Below are 21,675 nucleotides of genomic sequence, written 5' to 3' on the forward strand. Positions count from 1 at the left end.
ACTTCCAAAACTGGATTTTCTGTTTTTTCTAAGAACACTGTCAAAATGTTTTGATGACCTGAGCTGATTAACCTTACTGAGACCTTCACCTTTCTTTAGTTTCAGATACTGTGGTTAGCTGGTCACATGACGTCTTGTTTTGCGTCTCATTATCATTAGGCTGCTAATTAAGGGAAAAGAAACAAATAGGAGGTCCAAGTAAAGTTAATTAAAACTAAGGCAAAAGTAGTTCATTAGCAGCAAAAACTGGTCATTAGTTAAGAAGATGGTTAGAATGAAAACCTGCAGACACTGTGGCCCTCCAGGACTGGAGTTTGACACCTGTGCCTTAGAGATTGGCACAAAATAGGGTCTGGACTCCACACAGCCCTAGAAAAACATTTAAAATTATGTAACAGAAATATAATTAACATACTAGTGCAGAACACATGGCATTTTCAGGAAAGTAGTCGAACCTTAAGTATATAATAGTTTCCTCTAAGGGTTGTGGGCAGCAAAGCCAACATTGGAAAGAAACAGTTATTACATAAGGGTAAAAGCAGTCTATACTTTGGATACTGTAGTACAGACAACCCAGTAGGTGCTTGTGGTTCCTAACGCTCTTTGTAGCAAAAGAGTGAGCCCATAGGAATTGACATTGTCTTTGGAATTTGTGCCATGTTACAAAACAATGCTGAAATGTATTGACAGTATGGGACATATAACTGCCAATACTTCCCTGTAGTGTTGTTTTTTTGTTTCAGTCCTATTTCACACACTACAGTTTTGTTGTGACCCATATTTTTCATATTTAAAATTGTAACTCTGCATAGAGTGAATGTACCTGTTTGAGCCTGAAGTAGGTTAACTTATATAGAAACTAATTTACTTTGTAGTTAAAGCTGTTTTTTTGTAAGTATTGTGCAAAAAGTGGATACATGAAGAAAAGATGATTTAATATGCATACTTTTTAATAGGCATACTTGCATCACAACAATCTTTTACATATAGAAGGTTTTTCCTAACTTTTAGTTATAAAACAAAAATAGCGAAAATGTTCTTTTGGCATTAAAAATTGCTTAAGCTATACTACGGAGGTTAAAATTCAAGAAATGTAATAAATGCTTTATAAAAGATTCAAAAGTGTTTACACAGAAACCTGAACTTATTAATGTCAAATTACAGCAACTCAAAACAGGCAGATTTACTGTTCTTTTTATTCCTGGTGAATTCTGCTAATTACTGGAAGGTCAAGTGGACTGCACTGTGCCTGGAGAATTTCTGACATCATGACACAAAGTCCCCACAGTTTATTCCATGTTCAGTGCTAATATAATGTAGATATTTGGGGGCTAAACATTGGAAGCTGGGGTTTAAGATGTACATCATCTGTTCTTCTATTTGGTTACCCCCTAACTGTACATGCACTCAGATCGCTTGGTGCGGGGCAGGCACAAAGTGACTAATAAAATAGCTTGATTGAGCCTGCTTTAGTTTGGTTTTAGGCATTTAAATTCAATGTGCGAAAAGGGAAATTATGTAAAAGATAATTTAAATGGTGAACGTTACTCAACTAGATATAATATAGTTACTCAATGCAGAGTAAGACAGTTCTTAGTTTGCATGTGTGGCACTTACCTGCCCAGCAAATGCCAAGAAATAACTTAATTCTTGTAAATATTGATCACTCCTTTATTGATGGATTCTGCATACTCTTAAATGGAGGTACTAAAAAATACAAAAAAGCCGTGTCACTACCAGTAGTAACTAAGAGGAAATAACTGCTAAAGCTCAGTTATCTCTTTGGTTTTAAACGCATTTTAAAAGCTTATATAGTTTTCTATTATGAACTTTAAAAAGTTGAACTATATACCTACCGCCGTGCCTGTAAACAGAATAAGCAGCCCAACTGCAAGTAACTCCATCAATGCTTAAAACAGTTAATGCAGCATGTGATAACTGTCATTAATGATTGTTATAAGTGATGATGAACTTTGCTTATTGTACTACCATAGTGTGTCCTCAATCTGAGAGCTCTTTTTTCTTAATATAAACATCAGCGATCTCATGACCAGATTCTGTAATATCACAATAAAATTTCATTGTGCATCAGTCGCAGTATATTTTACATTGAGCATTGCTCATTTTCACATTTTTGATTCCAAGATACCTAAATATCATATAGCAACCTGCATACAACTAAATGGCCAATGACAAAAGCATCCTAGGAAACCTTTACTTTAAGAACCTGAAGCCAACATGCACATCTGTAAATTACATAAACTACATACCTCAAATTTCCTCTGTAAAACAAAACAGGCCATATTCTCCATGCCTCAACCAACTGTGTGCCCATTTATGCCTTTTTCTTGACTTTGTACTTCCAGTACACAATATGGCAAAGTCAGAAACACCGTCCTTTTCTTAGTTAACATTTTGAGAAGCTTGTGTCCATTATGTTTATCTTTATTCTTTTGAATGGGTAAAACTGTCTGATCAGGGCCTTTGGCATGTCAATCAAATTAAATGTGTTCATGCAATTTGAGCACATACACTACTTGATACTCTGTTATGCATTGAGTAGTCACTTTCCCAGAGTTTCTAGAAATTGCACAGTATATGTCTGGCATAACAAACCTAAAAGTGAAATATCAGTCTATTTTTAATTCATCTGTTTGCAATAGCTTTTTTGAAACCGTGTAATCTGTTGGTGCAGCGACTAGTTATTTATACTTTGAAACTTCAAGGGCACACATTTGAGAATGGTAAAAGGTATGGATGTTACTTAATTTATCACACATTAATTACTAAACATTTATAAATTACATAATTTTCAGATTTGTCTATTTATCTGGTCAGTTTTAGGAGGGAGTCTATGTTGACTTAGGATTCAATAACAAATGCTGGTCAGTGAAATGTCAAGTTTTTCATAAAAAAGAAGAAAAAGTAAAGCAAAAATAATGCACTGTTTGTAACACATTACATTTTGTAATATTTGACTCAAACATATTTATATTTTTTTGTAAGAAATGAATAACATACCCAAGTTATTTTTAAAAGGAACACTGTTGGCACATGACTTGCTTTAATAATGCAGTGACTTTTATCTTTCAACTACCGTGCTTGTGGAGACACAGTTCCAAGATGAGGTAGACAGGTGACAGCACATGTTGGCTACACAAATTAAAGCTTCCAGCAGGAGGGATGATGGAGTATGAGCACCTTGCAAAAACCAGAGAGGGATGTTAGAGAATGAGGGTGGTGATGAACTTGAAGCAGGAGCAGTGTAATGTGGTAATGTAATATGTTATTTCATCAAAAAAGTTGTTGAGACAGAAACAGAAGGGTAAACAGTGTCTTCTGGATCAGTGAAATGGCTGAGAGTCATGTAGTGAGAGACTGGAAAGGGATAGAGAGAGACTTTGGTTTTGTACACTGTGTGAAAATGATCCTTCTCACAGGAACTAGCAGCAGCTAGCACAGCTCAAGCATTCCCCAGAACAGTGGTAAAGACTACATAGTTCAATGCGCTAGTTTCTTTAGAATCAGTTCTGTCATATACCATTCTTCCTTCTTTCCCTGTATTGAACCTGCCACCCAAATAACTTGTACGTTTCTTATTTAACTGCATTCTCTGGCTCAGAGCCGCCGTTGGCATGTGTGGTGCCCAGTGTAAGACTTAATATGGGGCCCGTAATTTAATCTGATTTGAGGGAGATATTACAAAACATATTAATAATAAAAATTAATTGTATATGCTATATTAATTAAGAATTAAGAAAACAACACACTTAAAATTTAATTTAAAACTTTATTTTAATTTTTTTTTTTTTTTTACGAAAAAATTACAATGCGAGAAATAATACAATGCCAAGAAGAGATACAACAAAACTACAATACAACAAATTGAGTTTTTAAACATTGTTTGAAATTCATTTTTTGAGCTTTCTTTTCCGCAAAATCATTTATTATATCTTCATATCCAAAGGATTCACATAATTAATTTTCTATTGAGAGTAGTGCAAAATTTGACAATCTTTCTTGTCCCATGGTGGCTTGAAGATAATTCTTAATTATTTACAGCTTAGAAAAACCTCTCTGAGCTGTAGCTGTTGTTACAAGAATAGTTAACAATATTCGCACGCAAGTAACTAAATTGGGATAAGACTCTCGTAATTACATTTTGTAATATTTTTAGGCAATCTAGGGGATTATAATTCGTTGGTGTATTCAGAATACGATAGAATCATTTTATTTCTTCAAATAATTCTAATCCATTCATATCACGACTATCTCCATCCATTAATAGAATATCTAAATCCCAGCAATATTTTTAAGTTCTTCATCAGCCATAAATTCTAATTTTGGAATATTGTACAGAAATCCGAAGTAATTCCCATGTACAGTATGTTTAATTGCTGAAATCTTTCTTCAACTGACATTGTTGCTTGATCTATGATTCTTAAAAAATAATCAGTATAAAATTTCTTCTCAGGATCTTTTATAGATTCATCCTTCATTTCATAATTATAAAAGTGCTTAGATTTTTTTGCTCCTTGTACTCTTAAATCTTACTTCAATGTCATATTCTAAACGGATTTGTTTGGCGGTTTCTTTTACTGTATCAAATCCATTATCTCAATATGACACTAAATAATCTTTTAAAACATTTAAATGTGTTGTTGCAGTGTTTAAATCAGCACTGATATTTTGTAAAATTTTGCTAACTTTATTAACAGCAACGATTATTTCGTACCATATAACTGTTGCCAAAACAAATTTGTAATGTAATTCATATTGAAGCAATGATTGGGCCTCACTTCTTATTTTTGGATCATTGGTCGATTCACTGATTTCTTCCAATGCTTTACAAATTTGACTTAAATGAGAACGAATCTGCTTCACAGACTAAAATTTACATTCCCATCTAATTGAGAGAACAAAATTTATAAAACTATTAGATGTAAGTTCAACCAAATGGCCAAAAACTAAACAGATTACTTACTCAGATTCAACATGTGTGTCAAATGTTAGTTAAAATTGTTGCAATTTCTATTAGGCCGCACATATAAAAATACAAATAGTGACCCCTATGCATCTCCCATGTAGTTTGACAGCACACTAACGCGCAGTGATGTCGTGACAACTAATAAGTTGGAGCAACTATATTGGGGTATTTGTTACGATTCACTATTTTTTCTTGTTTCTGTCCGGTAGAGGTGGTGGATTTAAATAAAATGAAGAAATGTGATAAATGTCTCTTTGATAATCAAAAAAGTTTCAATAATTCAATTTTAATAATGGTTTTAAAATATTATAGTATTATGAAAATATTTTGTGCTGTCTACAGAAACAGGCGGTGTTGTTGTTGCTTAATTGCGCCGCACTTTAGGTGAAGGGACTTTAAAAAAGTTTACGCAGTCCGCGGTTTCGTATTTTCATTGGAAATGGTGAAGGAAGGAGGAGTAGTAATTGGGCATTAAAAGGTTGGTACGATGCTGGGGAAATTGATTTGCAAATGAAGGTGACTATGTAGAAAAATGATGTAATGTTTTTTGAAATAAAATTGCGCTGGGAGACAAATACTGTGCTAAAAATGGTTAAGGTCTATGTGGACTCATAGTTTGTCCAATTTTTTTGGCACAGAAACAAACGACAGGATTAAACCTTGGCGGTAAAAGATAAACAAATCTAGGTAATATCTGCATAGATATGAAATTGAAAAGCAAAGTGACTAATACTGTTGTGCAAAGGTAATACAGTAATCCCTCGGTATATCGCAGATTTTATATGTAAGCATATCTACTGTATCTATACTAATAAAAGGCAAAGCCCTCACTGACTGACTGACTCATCACTGCGAAGCACGGGTATCTTGCTAGTATATATATATATATATAATGCAGATTTTTCGCTGCTTTATGGGTTTCTGCGGACAATAGGTCTTTTTACTTCTGGTACATGCTTCCTTGGTTGGTTTGCCCAGTTGATTTCATACAAGGGTCGCTATTGGCGGATGGCTGAGAAGCTACCCAATCGGAGCACGCAGTTAAGTTCATATGTGCTGATTGGTTCAGCGACGGAGTGCCGAATTCAATTCCGCTGCATTACCAGGAAGTCTCTTCTCGCTCATTCAGCATCAACGTGTTTCGCTGTGTAAAGAGTTAACTTTTCTGCTCTTTTGTGTTTATCTTTGTGCATAGTCAAGCCCTTTGTTATGGTTCCAAACCGATCTGCTCCTGCTACTGCTTCAGGGGCTGTGCCCAAGTGCCAATGGAAGATGCTGACGATTGCCGAAAAGGTACAAGTTTTGGATATGTTGAAGGAAGGGAACAGCTACACCGCAACTGTAGGACGCCGTTACAGCATCAATGAGTCCACGATTCTTTTTATTTAGAAAGGAGGAAAAGAACATAAGATCTACGGCTGCAGTGTCTTTTAATAGGGCGCAAAACGAGTTGTAAATGGACGTAATAAGGCGGTAGTCCGGATGGAATCTGCTTTAGGGATTTGGATTGATGACTGCCGGAAGAAGAACAACGGTGGTGCTACACAGTCGCCTGATGAGGCTCCTTTAGAAGAGCTGTAACACTCTCCTTTGTTATACAGTAAAATTAAACTCATTGTTATCGGACAAGTTTTCGTGTCATTGTTGGTGAGTAACCATAATTAATTTTATATGTACTGTACTTAGTACATGTACATACGTTTAGTGTCACTGTACACACATTTTACTGTATACAATTTTTCTTGCATTGTACATATTTATTGCTGGTGGCCTGTCTATTGTAATGGCTGTAACATATGTGATATTGGAGATGCTTGATATCTTTAAAATAATATTTAGGTTTTACTGTATATAAACATACATCATTTTAACGAATCTTACCTAATATCTAAAAGAGTACAAAGGGTTTATGCTGTATTACTGTGCGGGAAATGTTTATAAGACTATAGGAGGGTTTATAAGGGCTTAAAATATATAAAAACAGCCATATAAACATATGGTTTTTACTTTGCGGATTTTCACCTTCACTGAGGAGGGATCACTGTAATAAACTTGTTGGAAATTGAATGATTCACGAGATTGAGAGCCATGTTTTAACCCCAAGAGAAAGAGGGCTAAAAGTAAATGTAAAGTTTTTTACTTCAACAGATTGTCCACAGTTTGACAAATAAGAGGGAAACCATTGTAATGCAGTGGCAGATCTAGGCACATGTGTGTTTATTCGATGCAAGTTGATTTGACTGTTTACACCAGGAGTGCCCAGAACATCGATTGCGATCGACCGGTAAATCGCAAAGGTAGTGAGTGCAGTTAGATCGCATTGCATTCAAAAAAATTTTTTTAAACGTTAGTCTATCATATAGACTTCCTATCACATTTGCCACTGGATTGACATACAGGGCAGCCAGTCTGAGATTTCTTTTGTTCTAACGCACTGGTCATCCAGCACGCACGATCAAACGCGTGAGCTACTGCAAAACTCCAACTGTGATCTAGTTAGCCTTCCAATTTATATCGACTAAAGAAGGGATTTAAAAAAAAATGTTTGGGGAGGGTATGGGCTGGATGTGGAATTGGAAGAGGATTTTTTTTCTCACAATGTCACAATTGAAGTGCGTTTGTCTGATCTGTCAATCTATCATTGCTATTCCAAAGAAGGAAAATGTGGAAAGGCACTTTTGAACTGTTCATAAAAACTACGAAATTGACTTCCTTCCAAAAAGTGATCTGAGAAAGAGAAAGGAGAGGGAACTAGAATCGCAGTTAATCAGACAGCCGTCATTTTTCACTCGGATGAATTTAAAAACAAAGGCAGACACACTGAAGCATCGTTCCAGGTGAGTCCCTCGATAATTAAGCGTAAGAATTGTGCTACCTCCTTGACTGCATTATTCAGCTCTACTTATTTATGCGAGTCAGCCTTTTCCCACATGAAGATTATTAAATCCAAATACTGTAGTGACCATAAATGTATTGACATAAAGGTTATTCAGTTATGCAAGGTACGACAACATATATTTTATGTATAAAGTATACTCAGTGTGTGTAGGTATATTATATATATATATATATATATATATAATTTTTTAGTGTAGGTAGATCATTTCGACCTTGCCAATTTTAAAGTAGCTCGCAAGCCAAAAAAGTGTGGGCACCCCTGGTTTACACTGTTATATACAACTGGTAGGTACAGCAGACGCAAAACAGAGCAGCAGCCATTGGCAAAGTTAAAAAGTAAATCATTTACTTCTCAGCCTAAAGGTGTGTCAGTATTATGGGCTTGTTTAAAATAAAAATGAAACTGCTAATATAGGACATAAGAAACTATATTACACTAACTCATGTGTAACAACTTTTCCTATGGTTTGTGATTAGAAAGGCAGTTGAGAAATACTGTGGGTTGGTAATATGAGAATTTTGCCATGTTTAAATTTGTTTTCTTTTCAGTAATAGGGAAATGACAGTGGTGAGTCTCCCCTCACCAACATCTTAAAGGTAAAGTTAATTTTTAATCTTTAAAACTCTCCTGTATGAGAGTTTGTTTGTGCTTGCATAAAAATGGTGGCCTATACTTTTTGGTTCCTGTCTTGCACCTGATTTTGCTGGGGTACTTTAAGGCCCCCAAACTAGATTAAGCAGATTTGATAATGAATTTAAGGATGTCATTTTCATTAATGTTGAGTGTTATGAGTAACCTTCATATAGGCTCTCCTTAAGCGGAGTCATTTCTGGTATATGTGAGTTACAAATGACTAATTTAATCCCACTGATTCATTGTCTTTGTATAGATGCCACTGGAAAAAGTTCTGAGTGGCTTAGTTAAAATAAGCTGCCATCAAGAGATACTTTGTTTGACTTGCAACTGATACAGCAGTTATGTTTCCTCTCAGATACATCCTTAAATATAGAAAGTGGAATGTAAATTTACATATAATTTCATAAAAAATGAAATTTAAAATTCTAGTCTAGAACCTGGTAATAAAGTTTGAAAGCTGTGGATAAAAGACAACTATTTAATGTGTTTAGATTTTTTTTAAATAAATTTTATTGATTTTATTGTAATTCCATGCAAATAGATCAATTTTTACAAAAAATAGGATGGAAAACAAATCAACCTCTACCCCTGAGAAAGAGAGCATGGCCAACGGAGTAAAACTTAAAGCTTGTACAAATACATAAATTGCTAAGTTTAATAGGCGGATGAAGATAAAGAAATGGGAAGAGAATTACTTCCTCAGTGCTTTAAGAGCTTATTCTAAAATATTATTGATTAGATCCTGCCAGGTTTTGAAAAAGTTCTGCACAGATCCTCTTACTGAGAATTAGATTTTTTCCAATTTCAAGAAGTATAAAACATCAGTTACCCACTGACTTAAAAGAGGAGAGTTAAGATTCTTCCAGTTTAGCAAAATAAGTCTGCGTGCCAATAGTGTAGTGAAGGCAATCACAGTTTGTTTGTCATTCATCATTTTAAGCCCTTCTGGAAGAACACCAAACACAGCTGTTAATGGGTTCGGAGGGATTGTGACACCAAGGCTGTCTGAAAGGCACTTAAAAAGTTTTGTCCAGAATGATGTTAATTTGGTGCAGGTCCAAAACATGTGACCCAGTGAGGCTGGAACTTGATTGCAGCGTTCGCAGGTTGGAACTTGCCCTGGAAACATTTTGGGCAGTTTTAAGCGAGACAGATGTGCTCGATATATAATTTTGAGTTGAATAATTGTATGCTTTGCACATATGGAGCTCGAGTGAATTCTCTGCATTGCTACCTTCCACTCCTTTTCTGATATGTTGAGTGAGAGATCTTTTTCCCATTGTCCTCTTGGATCTTTGAAAGGGAGGGACTGTAAAATAATTTTATATATTGCAGAAATGCTGTCTGAGTTCTCGAAACTGAGCAATATTTTTTTCAGCATAGAGGAGGGTGCGAGATGAGGAAAATCGGGCAGGTTCTGTTTAACAAAGTTTAACAAAGTTTGAAGATAGTGAAAGAAATGTGTTGCTGGAAAGTTAAATTTGGAATGTAATTGTTCATAGGATGCAAAGATGTTGTCTATATAAAGATCTCTAAGCAATTTAATCCCAAATGTTTTCCAGATATTAAATACTGCATATGTTTGTGAGGGTTGAAAAAGGTGGTTCTCATGTAGAGGTGCCACAGATAAAAGATTCTCCATCTTAAAATGCTTTCTGCATTGGTTCCATATTCTGAGTGAGTGAAGTACAATTGTGTTATTAGTATATTGGCGATAACTTGCATTTATTGGGGCACAAAGCAGGGAATATAAAGAAGTACTGCAGGATTTTATTTCTACTGCGGATCAAGCCTGTGTATGTTCATCTATTTACAATACAATACAATTTATTATTGTATAGCCCAAAATCACACAAGAAGTGCCTCAATGAGCTTTAACAGGCCCTGCCTCTTGACAGCCCCCCAGCCTTGCCTCTATAAGAAGACAAGTAAAAACTCCTAATTAAAAAAAACACTTGTAGGGAAAAAAATGGAAGAAACCTTAGGAAAGGCAGTTCAAAGAGAGACCCCTTTCCAGGTAGGTTGGGCGTGCAGTGGGTGTCAAAAGGAAGGGGGTCAATACAATACACAGAACAGAACAAATCCTCAATACAGTATAAAAATAAAAATTTTAGAAGGACGGAGCAGAATTTAACAGTAGATGATATCGCATAATATGATTTGGATTTGCTTAGAGTCCTGGAGACCTCATCCATTAAGGTGCCTCCAGCTGAAATATCTATTTGCATCCAGGTTTTTATAGCTTGTATGTTTGCTGCCCAGTAATAAAACTTAAAGTTAGATAGATAGATAGATTAATTAGGTAAAGTCATGCCACCTTCTGCCTTAGGTCTTTGTATGTTTGCACTTTGCATACATGGATGTTTTGACTTCCAAATAAATGGGGTTATGGTTGAATCTAATTGCTTAAAAAATTATTTATTGATGTATATTGGAATGATTTGAAATAAAAAGAGAAGCTTAGGGATGATATTCATCTTAATGTTAATTCTTCCAGCTAGATTTAGATGAAGGGTTGACCATCTATGCAAGTCTTGCTTAATTTTTTCCATACAGACGGTGAAATTTTGTTGATAAAGAGCTTTATGTTATGATATTTACCCCTAGGCATTTAAACTGATCTGCATTGATAAAAGGGAAGGTGTCCAATCAAATATTGTATGATTTAATTCATTGGAAAGAGCACACTTTTGTTCAAATTAATTCTGAGACCAGAGGTCTTTTAATATTCTGTAAGTGCTGTTAAGACTGCAGGCGCAGTATTTTGTGGGTCTGATATATACAGTACTATAATATCTGCATATAGAGAAATTTTCTGTTCAACTCCTTCTCTGATAATCCCCTTTATCTGATAAGCATTTTGACAGTGAACTGGCAGTGGTTCAGTGGGGATTGCAAGTAGCAGTGGTGACAAGGGGCATCCTTGTGTGGTACCACGTTCTAGTTTAAGTAGTCTGAACAAATGTTGTTAATACAAACTGAAGCTTCTGCATTGGTATACAGTTGTTTGATCCATGCACCAATGTTCGGGCCAGACCCAAATTTCTCTTATGTAATGAAAAGGTAGTTCCATTCAGTCATGTCAAATACTTTTTCTGCATCCAACGATAATAATATCTCTGTGGAGTTTGACTTTGGTGGTGAATATATTACATTAAACAGGCATCGAAGATTGGAAGCTAAGTGTTGGCCTTTAATAAATCCAGTTTGATCTTGTGATATTACCGAAGGCAGCACTTTCTCCATCCTTCTAGATAGAATTTTTGAGAGTATCTTAACATCATTATTCAGAAGTGAAATTGATCTGTATGATGCACATTGCAATAAGTCCTTATTTTGTTTAGGAAAGACAGTGATTAATGCTTGACGAAAAGTTTGAGGTAGAATTTGATTGTGTCTAGCTTCTGTAAATGTTGCTAATTAGAGGGGAGCTAGCTGAAGAGGAGAATTTCTTATAAAATTCTTCAGAGTAGCCTTCAGGGCCTTATGCTTTCCTGCTTTGAAGTGACTTTATAGCATCTAGTAATTATGATAGCACCAAAGGTTTATTCAGTTCCTCTGCACTAAAAGTATCTATTTGTGCTATCTGTAATGTATCCAGAAATGCATTAGATTGTGTGTTGTCATCTTTAAACTCGGTAGAATATAAAGATTTATAGTAGTCTCTAAATGCGTGCAGTATTTTATGGTCAATGATTTTATCTCTGTTCGTGTTGGTGATTGTTGGGATTGCATTGCAAACTTCTTGCTTGTGGATTTGTTCAGCTAAGATTTTACTAGCTTTCTCTCCGTGTTCATAGTAATGATGTCTTGATTTAAAAATTAGTTGTTCAGTTTCAGGTTGAGCTCTGAATGCAGAGCCTGCCTTTTCCTATGAAGAGCTTCACTTGGGCACCTGGCATGTTCTTCATTTATTCTAGTAATTTCACTGGTTAGCTCTGATACCTTCTTGGTTTCTAATTTATTTTTGTGGGAAAGGTATGAAATAATCTGTCCTCTTAAGAAAGCATTTAGAGTTTCCCAGAGTATTCCTGCAGAGACCTCTGAGGAAGTATTTGTCTCTAGGAAGAAACTGATTTGTTTGGATATAAATTCTGTACAGTTCTCGTCTGCTAATAGAAGTGTGTTAAGACGGCATCTGTGAGATGAGTGTGTGGGACATAATGATTTTAGCTCCAAGATCAGAGGGGCATGGTCAGAAATAACAATAGCGTTGTACTTGCAAGATTTAATTGTCGGCAAGAAATTATTATCTATAAAGAAATCAATTCTTGAGTAGCAATGATGCACTGGTGAGTAGAAGGAATACAATGCATCCAGAAAGTATTCACAGTGCATCACTTTTTCCACATTTTGTTATGTCAGTCTTATTTCAAAATGGATTTAATTCATTTTTTCCTCAGAATTCTACACACAACACCCCATAATGACAATGTGAAAAACGTTTACTTGAGGTTTTTGTAAATTTATTAAAAATAAAAAAATTGAGAAAGCACATTTTCATAAGTATTCACAGCCTTTGCTCAATACTTTGTCGATGCTCCTTTGGCAGCAATTACAGCCTCAAGTCTTTTTGAATATGATGCCACAAGCTTGGCACACCTATCCTTGGCCAGTTTCACCCATTCCTGTTTGCAGCACCTCTCAAGCGCCATCAGGTTGGATGGGAAAATCCACAGAAAAATCCACAAGTTAATACACACGCTGTCTCTAGAGTTTCTCCACACTCAATGTATTCCTCGCATCCCCGTTACACCCTCTGATCTCCCATATCAATTCAGATGCCTCCAATTTCCAATAAGGCTCTGCTTCGCGATGACAAGTAATAAGTCTCAGGGACAGACCCTACAAAAGGTTGCCATTGATTTCAGGCAAGATTGCTTTTCTCCTGGACAACTATACGTTGCATTCTCAAGAGTGAGCTTCGTCATATTACAACCAGAGTGCTGAACTGACAACGTGATATATAAAGAGAACTATAATAATCATAATAAACGAACAATAAAACAGCGGAGAACCCGTGGATTAAATAAAAAGGCAGCTTCCTTTGCAAAGCAAGGAAAGTGGATGGCTTTATACGTCGTTCGTTTATAAAACCGCGAAGAAGCTGTGTAAAGGCTGCTTCACAAAAAGCCAGCGGAGCGCCTTATATGAGCAGGCAGTTAGCTAAAGAAGGGAATCAATAAATATCTCTAATCGTGATAAACGAACAAAAAATAGCGTACAAGCTGCGGATTAAATAAAGGAAATGGGTACCTGAACAGTACAGTAAGTCTCGAATAGCTACACAATAACTATAAGAATCGTAATAAACGAACAATAAAACAGTACAGATCCACGAAGCAAGGAGACACGACGGCCTTATATGGCGTTCGTTTATAAAGCAGCAGAGAAGCTGTTTGAAGGCAGCTACACAAAAAAACAGCAGAGTGCCAAACTCTGAATGTATTCCTGGCATCACCGTTATACCCTCTTATCTCCCATTTCAATTGAGATGCCTCAAATTTCCAGTAAGGCTCTGCTTCGCGATGACAATTAAGTCTCAGGGACACACCCCACAAAAGGTTGCCATTGATTTGAGGCAACATTGCTTTCCTCCTGGACAAAACTATACGTTGCATTCTCAAAAGTAATCTCCGTGCACAGCTTGGTCATATTACAACCGGACTGCTGAACTGACAATGTGGTATACGCGGGGATTTTGCTATATACAGTGTGTGTTTGTGTGCGTGTGTATGTATATGTATATGTATGTATGTATATATATATATATATATATATATATATGTGTGTGTATATATATATATATATGTATATATATATATATATATATATATATATATATATATATGTGTATGTGTGTGTATATATATATATATATATATATATATATGTGTATATATACTAGCAGAATACCTGCGCTTCGCAGCGGAGAAGTAGTGTGTTAAAGAGGTTATGAAAAAGAAAAGCAAACATTTTAAAAATAACGTAAGATGATTGTTAATGTAATTGTTTTGTCATTGATATGAGTGTTGTTGTCATATCTATCTATTTATATATATATATATATATATATATATATATATATATATATATATAGCAAAATAGCTGCATTGGCAGCTGAGAAGTAAAAAGAAAAGGAAACATTTTAATAATAACGTAACATGATTGACAATGTAATTGTTTTGTAATTGTCATGAGTGTTGCTGGCATATATATATATATATATATATATATATATATATATATATATATATATATATATATACATCTATACACATATATATATATATATATACAGTTATATATATATACATATACACACATACATATATATACATATACATATATATACACATACTGTATATATACACACACACATATATACATACTGTATATACAACATATACATATCTACATATATACTGTATATACACATATATATACAAATCTACATATATATATTAGGTGGGACTCGATTAAAAAATTAATCCAATTAATTAGAGGCTGTGTAAGAATTAATCTTGATTAATCGTATGTAATCGACACGTAAATTTGCCCCAAATCGCAAATTTTTTTTTATTTAAAACGGTTTTAGTGGGCTTACAGAATCAAATAATAGACATGGACATGAATATTGTAAACTGAAGCTGTTTTAATTTCTGAAAAAAAAGCTTTTAAACTGCATTTGAATTCAAAACAGAAACAAAAATATCATCCCTGGTTAAAATTGGGCAGACTTAAAAATAAAGTGGTAGTTTAAGTACTTTAAGTACATTTTCAGAATAGTATTGTCTTTAAATAATAATAACCAAAATTTCACCATAAAGTGCAGTTTTTCTTCTTAAAAAATAAGTCAGAAACATAAAAGGTAATTTGACCAGCTTACTCTTTAAACTCTGAGTAACATTAGCCAAAATTATTTTGTACATTAGGCTAAAACAGTGTGATCATTGAACATTTTGTAATTAGATGTATTTAGAATTACTAACGGTCACGGAAGTCCAATGATCCCCAGTAAGAGCCACAAAGTCCGCTTTCTGTAATGCATCTAATTTTGCTTGCTTTTCAGTGTGCACAAAACCATGCTTTTATCAAGGCTTTCGGGTAGTCGAAATGATCAGTCGTAGGAACGCGCTTTATTCCGACTCTAACATTTTTGTAGCTGTGATGTGTGCATCAGTGTAATGGATGTACCAGGAAATCATGCATTGACAAAAGTTCCGCTTGCTTGGAATTGAAAGTGTGATTAAATGCGTTATTTTTTAACGCGTTATGGAGTACATGCATCGAAGCTTCTCAACTGTGCTTGTGCTAAGAAAGGGAAAATTTTAAAAATAACGTAACATGATTCTGCGTTAACCTAATATTTTTCATACGTCCCAAACCAAGGAGATGGGAAGGTAAAATGAATCGGTAGCGCGTACATAGTCAGTACATCCCTCTCGAATCGAACCTCGAATGTCGGCGTTAGAGGCTTAAGACTCTACAATTGCGCCACCGCTTGTCTATGCTAAAGTATGTATTGTAGATCGGGCTATAGATATACATTTATATATATACCCGTATCGCAGTGGAGAAGTAGAAGTTATGAAAAGAAAAGGGAACATTTTAAAAATAACGTAACATGATTGTCAATATACAGTAATTGTTTTGTGAGTGTTATTGAATGTTGCTGTCATCAAGGATTTGATTATCATTATTTCTTTCAATCAGGCTCGTATTTGTACATGTGTTCAAGTTACATTCCGTGTTTGTCAATCGCTGTAAAGATAAGAGGTTTCATTCATCGATTAGTTCCTTACTGCATCAATAAACAGCTCGTCTTCCTTTTTATCTGTGATGTGACAAACTGCATGCACGGGTTTTTTTTTACCCTGTCTTCCTTTAGCGGGACATTGACTTTTTCCACCGTGTGCTTTGTTTCCACAGTAGCTGCATTTATGAATATGCTTATCAGACGCTTCATATTTTTTGCTGCCTTTTCAATTGTGTAATTCGGTTTTGTTCAGCTCTTTGGAACTGTTGCTTTTATCTGTGCACTGCATCAGTTCACGTGAGCCACTCGGTGTACTTGCATCAAGGTTCCCAGCTGTGCTGGTGCCATCTCGTGCTATGTCCATAGCTTTATTTAATGTTACCTTAGTCCTGGCACTTAAAACTTTCTCTGGCAGTTTCGCTGAGTTTGTGTCAAACACCACCCTGACCATCTCATCTTCCTCTCCATAAGCACAGTCCTTCACCCGTGAATATTTACCCGTGGCAGTTTGCTATTGGATTGCCGCTGACGGATGGCCTTATATGGGCAGGCACTAAATTACAAACGCCAGCGCAGCCTGTCTATGAACTTAATTTAAAGTGTAGGTTTACATCGTGCTTTGTTTCAAGTAGCAGAACTCGCTTCTTATTGTTTCGCTGCCTTCTCAATTATATAATGCATGTTTTCTTGAGCGCTTTTTGAGGTCTTCCTGGTTTTCTATGTACTGCGTGATTACGTGGGAGGCGTGATGATGTCACACGAAACTCCCCCCACGGCGTTGAAGCTCATCTCCATTACAGTAAATGGAGAAAACTGCTTCCAGTTATGACCATTACGCGTAGAATTTCGATATAAAACCTGTCCAACTTTTGTAAGGAAGCTGTAAGGAATCAACCTGCCAAATTTCAGCCTTCCACCCACACGGGAAGTTTGAGAATTAGTGATGAGTCAGTGAGTGAGTGAGTGAGTGAGGGCTTTGCCTTTTATTAGTATAGATATATATATATATATATATATATATATATATACATATATACATACATACATACATACAGGGTGGGCCATTTATATGGATACACCTTAATAAAATGGGAATGGTTGGTGATATTAACTTCCTGTTTGTGGCACATTAGTATATGTGAGAGGGAAAACTTTTCAAGATGGGTGGTGACCATGATGGCCATTTTGAAGTCGGCCATTTTGGATCCAACTTTTGTTTTTTCAATAGGAAGAGGGTCATGTGACACATGAAACTTATTGGGAATTTCACATTTTATATACAGTGGGTACGGAAAAGTATTCAGACCCCCTTCAATTTTTCACTCATTGTTATATTGCAGCCATTTCCTAAAATCATTTAAATTAATTTTTTTCCTCATTAATGTACACACAGCACCCCATATTGACAGACAAAAAAAAGAATTTTTGAAATTGTTGCAGATTTATTAAAAAAGAAAAACTGAAATATCACCTGGTCCTAAGTATTCAGACCCTTTTCTCAGTATTTAGTAGAAGCACCCTTTTGAGCTAATAGAGCCATGAGTCTTCTTGGGAAAGATGCAACAAGTTTTTCACACCTGGATTTGGGGATCCTCTGTCATTTGAATGAAGACATCTTCTCTCTCAGATGCTACTTGGGTTAGGGGTAGGGTTAATAAACAAAAAAAGACACTTTTACGAAGAACTCTCTCTGTCTAATTTTTCAATCGAGGATATTTAAGCTGTTATTAAGGAATTGGACCATCTTGAGTGTCACCAGCATATTGCTTTTGCTAAGAGTCTTAATCTTTAATTCTATGTACCATTTTTATACTCACTGTTACTGATTTTGATGCAAATATTGTTTTTAAGTGAAAAGATTAAAGCCAGTGCCTCTGAGTTATACTAGCATTCCAGGGAAGTTAGGTTGTCCATTGCTGGTCCTACTGCAGTCCCTTAGTGGCTCAAGAGTACGCCCTTGTGAAGCTCTCTATTGGTGATGTTAAAGCCCAAGAAATTTGATACTGGCTTTGCATAAAGAATTGTCATTGGTTAAATGTTTGCACAGAAATTTTAATTTAGTGCCAGATTACAGAAAAGTAAGAGATTGTAGATTTAATTTTCCATCCTACTTTTGGCACATTTTGTTGACTGCACTGTGCCTCCTAAACCTCTGTCTGAACCTTGACAGAAAAGTTCAGCAGTTTGTTTAATGTTTTATGCTTATGTAGGTTATTGGAAGTTAGGATTTCAAAGATGCAGCATGCATTTTTCTGTTTGTTAATATGATGCATTATCCTTTTTCCTATTCTTGCCCTCTCATGCTCTAGTTCTGTCTCTTTCACTTTTGCTCTTTGCTGTGGCAGATGCATGCCTTTTATCTAATAAGTACAGGTTAAATTTCTACAATTTACATGTAACTCTTTATTTAACCAAGTATTTCCCCCCTCACATTTTTTTATCCTGGCTCCAGGCTACCCTGTGAGAGGCCATATTGCCTCCAGAGTTAATTTTTGGGTTGCAAGTTTAGTCTCTCATCATTTTTCCTCCATATCAACCAGCCCTTATCTCTTTGATTGTTGTATTTGAAGTAGGAATATCGATCAGCAGCCAATTAAAATCTGCCAATTTTCACAAAAAAAGACTTGATCTATGATCAGCAAATTGGACTATCACAAAAAACTATCTTTTTATCCCATGCTTTTCTGAGCTTTATTGTAATTTAGTTGTTTTCCCCTTCAAGGTGTTGCAATATTTGAGCCAATGCATGTCTCTTTTATTTTTATTTTTTGCACCAAACTTCCTGCAGTGTAAAGAAAGAGCAGCAAGTGAAAGCTTTTTTTTTTTTTTTTACCCAGAGAGTGAGAGAAGATTGGAATAATATTAGCCTTTAGTGGAGTAATAAAATGAGAAAAATGAATTAGATATATCATCCTGTGCAATTAGACACTATGTAGATTACGATGTAGTCTACAAATGGCAAGAAATCAAACCTTTTATTTTTTCCTTTAAAAATAAAATGGACACTGAGTTTGGACAGCAAGCTTGTTTTAAGTTTAAGAAAAAGAAAAGATGAATTTGAAGTTGCTGCTTAGTAAACAATAGGCTTTTTAGCTTAAAAGAAAACTTTGCCTTATAAGCCTGTTTTGTGATTTTTATAATGTTTATTATTTGTTTCTGTGTGTCATACAGCACACATTTTGGTAAGAAGCAAGTACTGTATAGTTAAAATTCTAATCCATATTTATAATTACATCAAACAATGTTTAGCTCATATACTGAAGAAAAAAAAACACTTGTTTAAAAATAGTAAATGTATATTTTACAACAGCAAAAAAGCTGTAGTACAATTAATGATTAAAAATGATTAAAACCTATAAGTGCATGTATATTTACATTTAGACAGTGTTTAATTGCCAATATCAATTAAATGATTGCATGAGAATATATATAATTGTTAGAGAAATCAAGTATTGTTTCAGAGAGATGTTACAGAAAAATGTTAAGCAATTATGTTGTTATGAGAAGTGTTTTCTTCTATGCCATATGTATTATGTATAAATATTTTTGTACATATTTAGTAAAGTATGTATTTTATGAAATTTTTATTTATTTTGTTATCTTTATGGTTACTGAACAATAAACCCACAGAATTTAATTTTGTTAATAAAAAATAAACCGTTAACACCTGTGGCCTATAGTTTAATTATAGACAATTTGCTATAGCAATACTTCACTATGCTCCCAAAAGTGCTCTTGTATTGCTTTAGTCTTCAGACTTTGCATTGAGTAAAAAAATACTAATACTATGTGGCACGGACTATGAAAATTACAAGGCATTTGCTGTAGCTTGTTATGTTTACCCCAGAAAAAACAAGCCAAAAATGTTGAATTTTTTTCAGCAAGAAAAAATGTTATGTATAGTAGAAACATGTAAATAGGAATCCATCAAAATAAATACAATAGAAAAGATGCCTTGTGTCCACTGCTGTACTATTACAGATTTATTACACGACCTTTGTTTGATGTGTCACTTCACACTGCCTGGTAGACAGATACCAGTTATACACAGGTACTGCAACTAATTACTTAAGTCATCTGACCATGATTTATGAAATTGAGTTTTAAAAAGCAAAATAACAGTTTATATTTTATAATGTGATTGTACATTATTTTATTCTTAAATATAGGTCATGAGTGAATGCTAAATTTTTTAGGAGGTTTATACTGCACCTACTGTATGTGACTTGGCAAAGACAAAATGAAGAGGATGTGAGGCATAAAACATTTGTGTAAACATGCCCTCTGTGTAAGATGATCACTGAGAAACACATGGCTACCTTTAGCTTGTTCATCATTAAGAAGTCACTCCTTATGATTTTTTTTTTAAATTATAAGTTAGTTTAAATAAGTTAGTTTTTCCTTCCAGGTGACACTGTGACTTTTAATTAAGACAAATGCGTGTGAGTTGTGAACAATATTTTGTAAACAGCACTTTTTGGCTATTAAGATATAAAATGGGAAGAGGAAAACTTTAAAGTAGACTATCACACAAGTTAAAAGCTAGAAAGTCTCTAAAGCTTGTAATTAATTTCAAGGTAACTAAATAGGGCATGTGTCACTTGTATTGTAAGTTTGCTTATGACAATTGGGTTTCTTTTTATGATTTATTTTTGTATTCTGTTTATTTCATTCAGTTTTGCTTTATATAAAGTTTCCTCTTTTTCCACAGGCTTATGCATCAGGATGTGATATTGTCATTCTAGGCAGTAACTTTGAAAGACTACAAATTATTCCAGGGGCAAAAAATGGAAATATTCAAGTTGGATGTGTGGATTGCTCTGTTCAACAGGGCAAGGTAGGAGCAGTAGTCTTCATAAATTATTTGTTGATTTGTCATGCTATATAATGTAGCTAAAAGGAAATATTACATGCATTCCCCAGCAGTAAATGTGGCAATAAGCATATTTATCTATTTTTTCTGCAGTGTTACTAAAACATGAAAATTTATCATAAACCATTTTTTATGTTTAAGATTACAAATTACACTTTAACTATTTTAAGAAGTATTTGGCATCCTCTAGGATATTGCAACAGTGATATTTATTAATGATAACTTTGAGATAAAGGTAAGTTGATAATTGCTCACTTTTAATTGTAAATGAAAAGTCAATAAAATGTCTACCAGTAGTTAAATGTGTTACCTTTCTGGTTGCTACCAGGTAGTTTAAGCAAGAGGTGAAGTTTGATTATTAATAATAAGGAAGGAAAAATAGGATAATCATGCACTTTGAATGAGGAATTGATTGATTGATTGCATTCTCATAAGACACATAAGCTCATATTATTTTTTAATTGGTCAATAATAAGTGGGATGGCAGCTTGATTAGTTAATAATGTTATAGTCATGAAAAA

At 34.6% G+C, this 21,675-nt stretch overlaps 1 protein-coding gene across 9 annotated transcripts in view; it reads left to right on the top strand.

Moving 5' to 3' along the window:
* Nucleotides 1-21,675, top strand: part of LOC120532692 (dmX-like protein 1) — a 315,909-nt gene that overhangs the window by 50,351 nt on the left and 243,883 nt on the right. For all 9 annotated transcript variants that reach the window (XM_039758971.1, XM_039758979.1, XM_039758975.1 and 6 more), the window contains one exon: nucleotides 20,993-21,118. In XM_039758971.1, coding sequence (XP_039614905.1) covers nucleotides 20,993-21,118 — 126 coding nt within the window. The remainder of the gene's footprint in view (nucleotides 1-20,992; nucleotides 21,119-21,675) is intronic.

This window comes from Polypterus senegalus, chromosome 7 (genome assembly GCF_016835505.1).
Source record: "Polypterus senegalus isolate Bchr_013 chromosome 7, ASM1683550v1, whole genome shotgun sequence".
In the NCBI taxonomy this organism is placed as follows: domain Eukaryota; kingdom Metazoa; phylum Chordata; class Cladistia; order Polypteriformes; family Polypteridae; genus Polypterus; species Polypterus senegalus.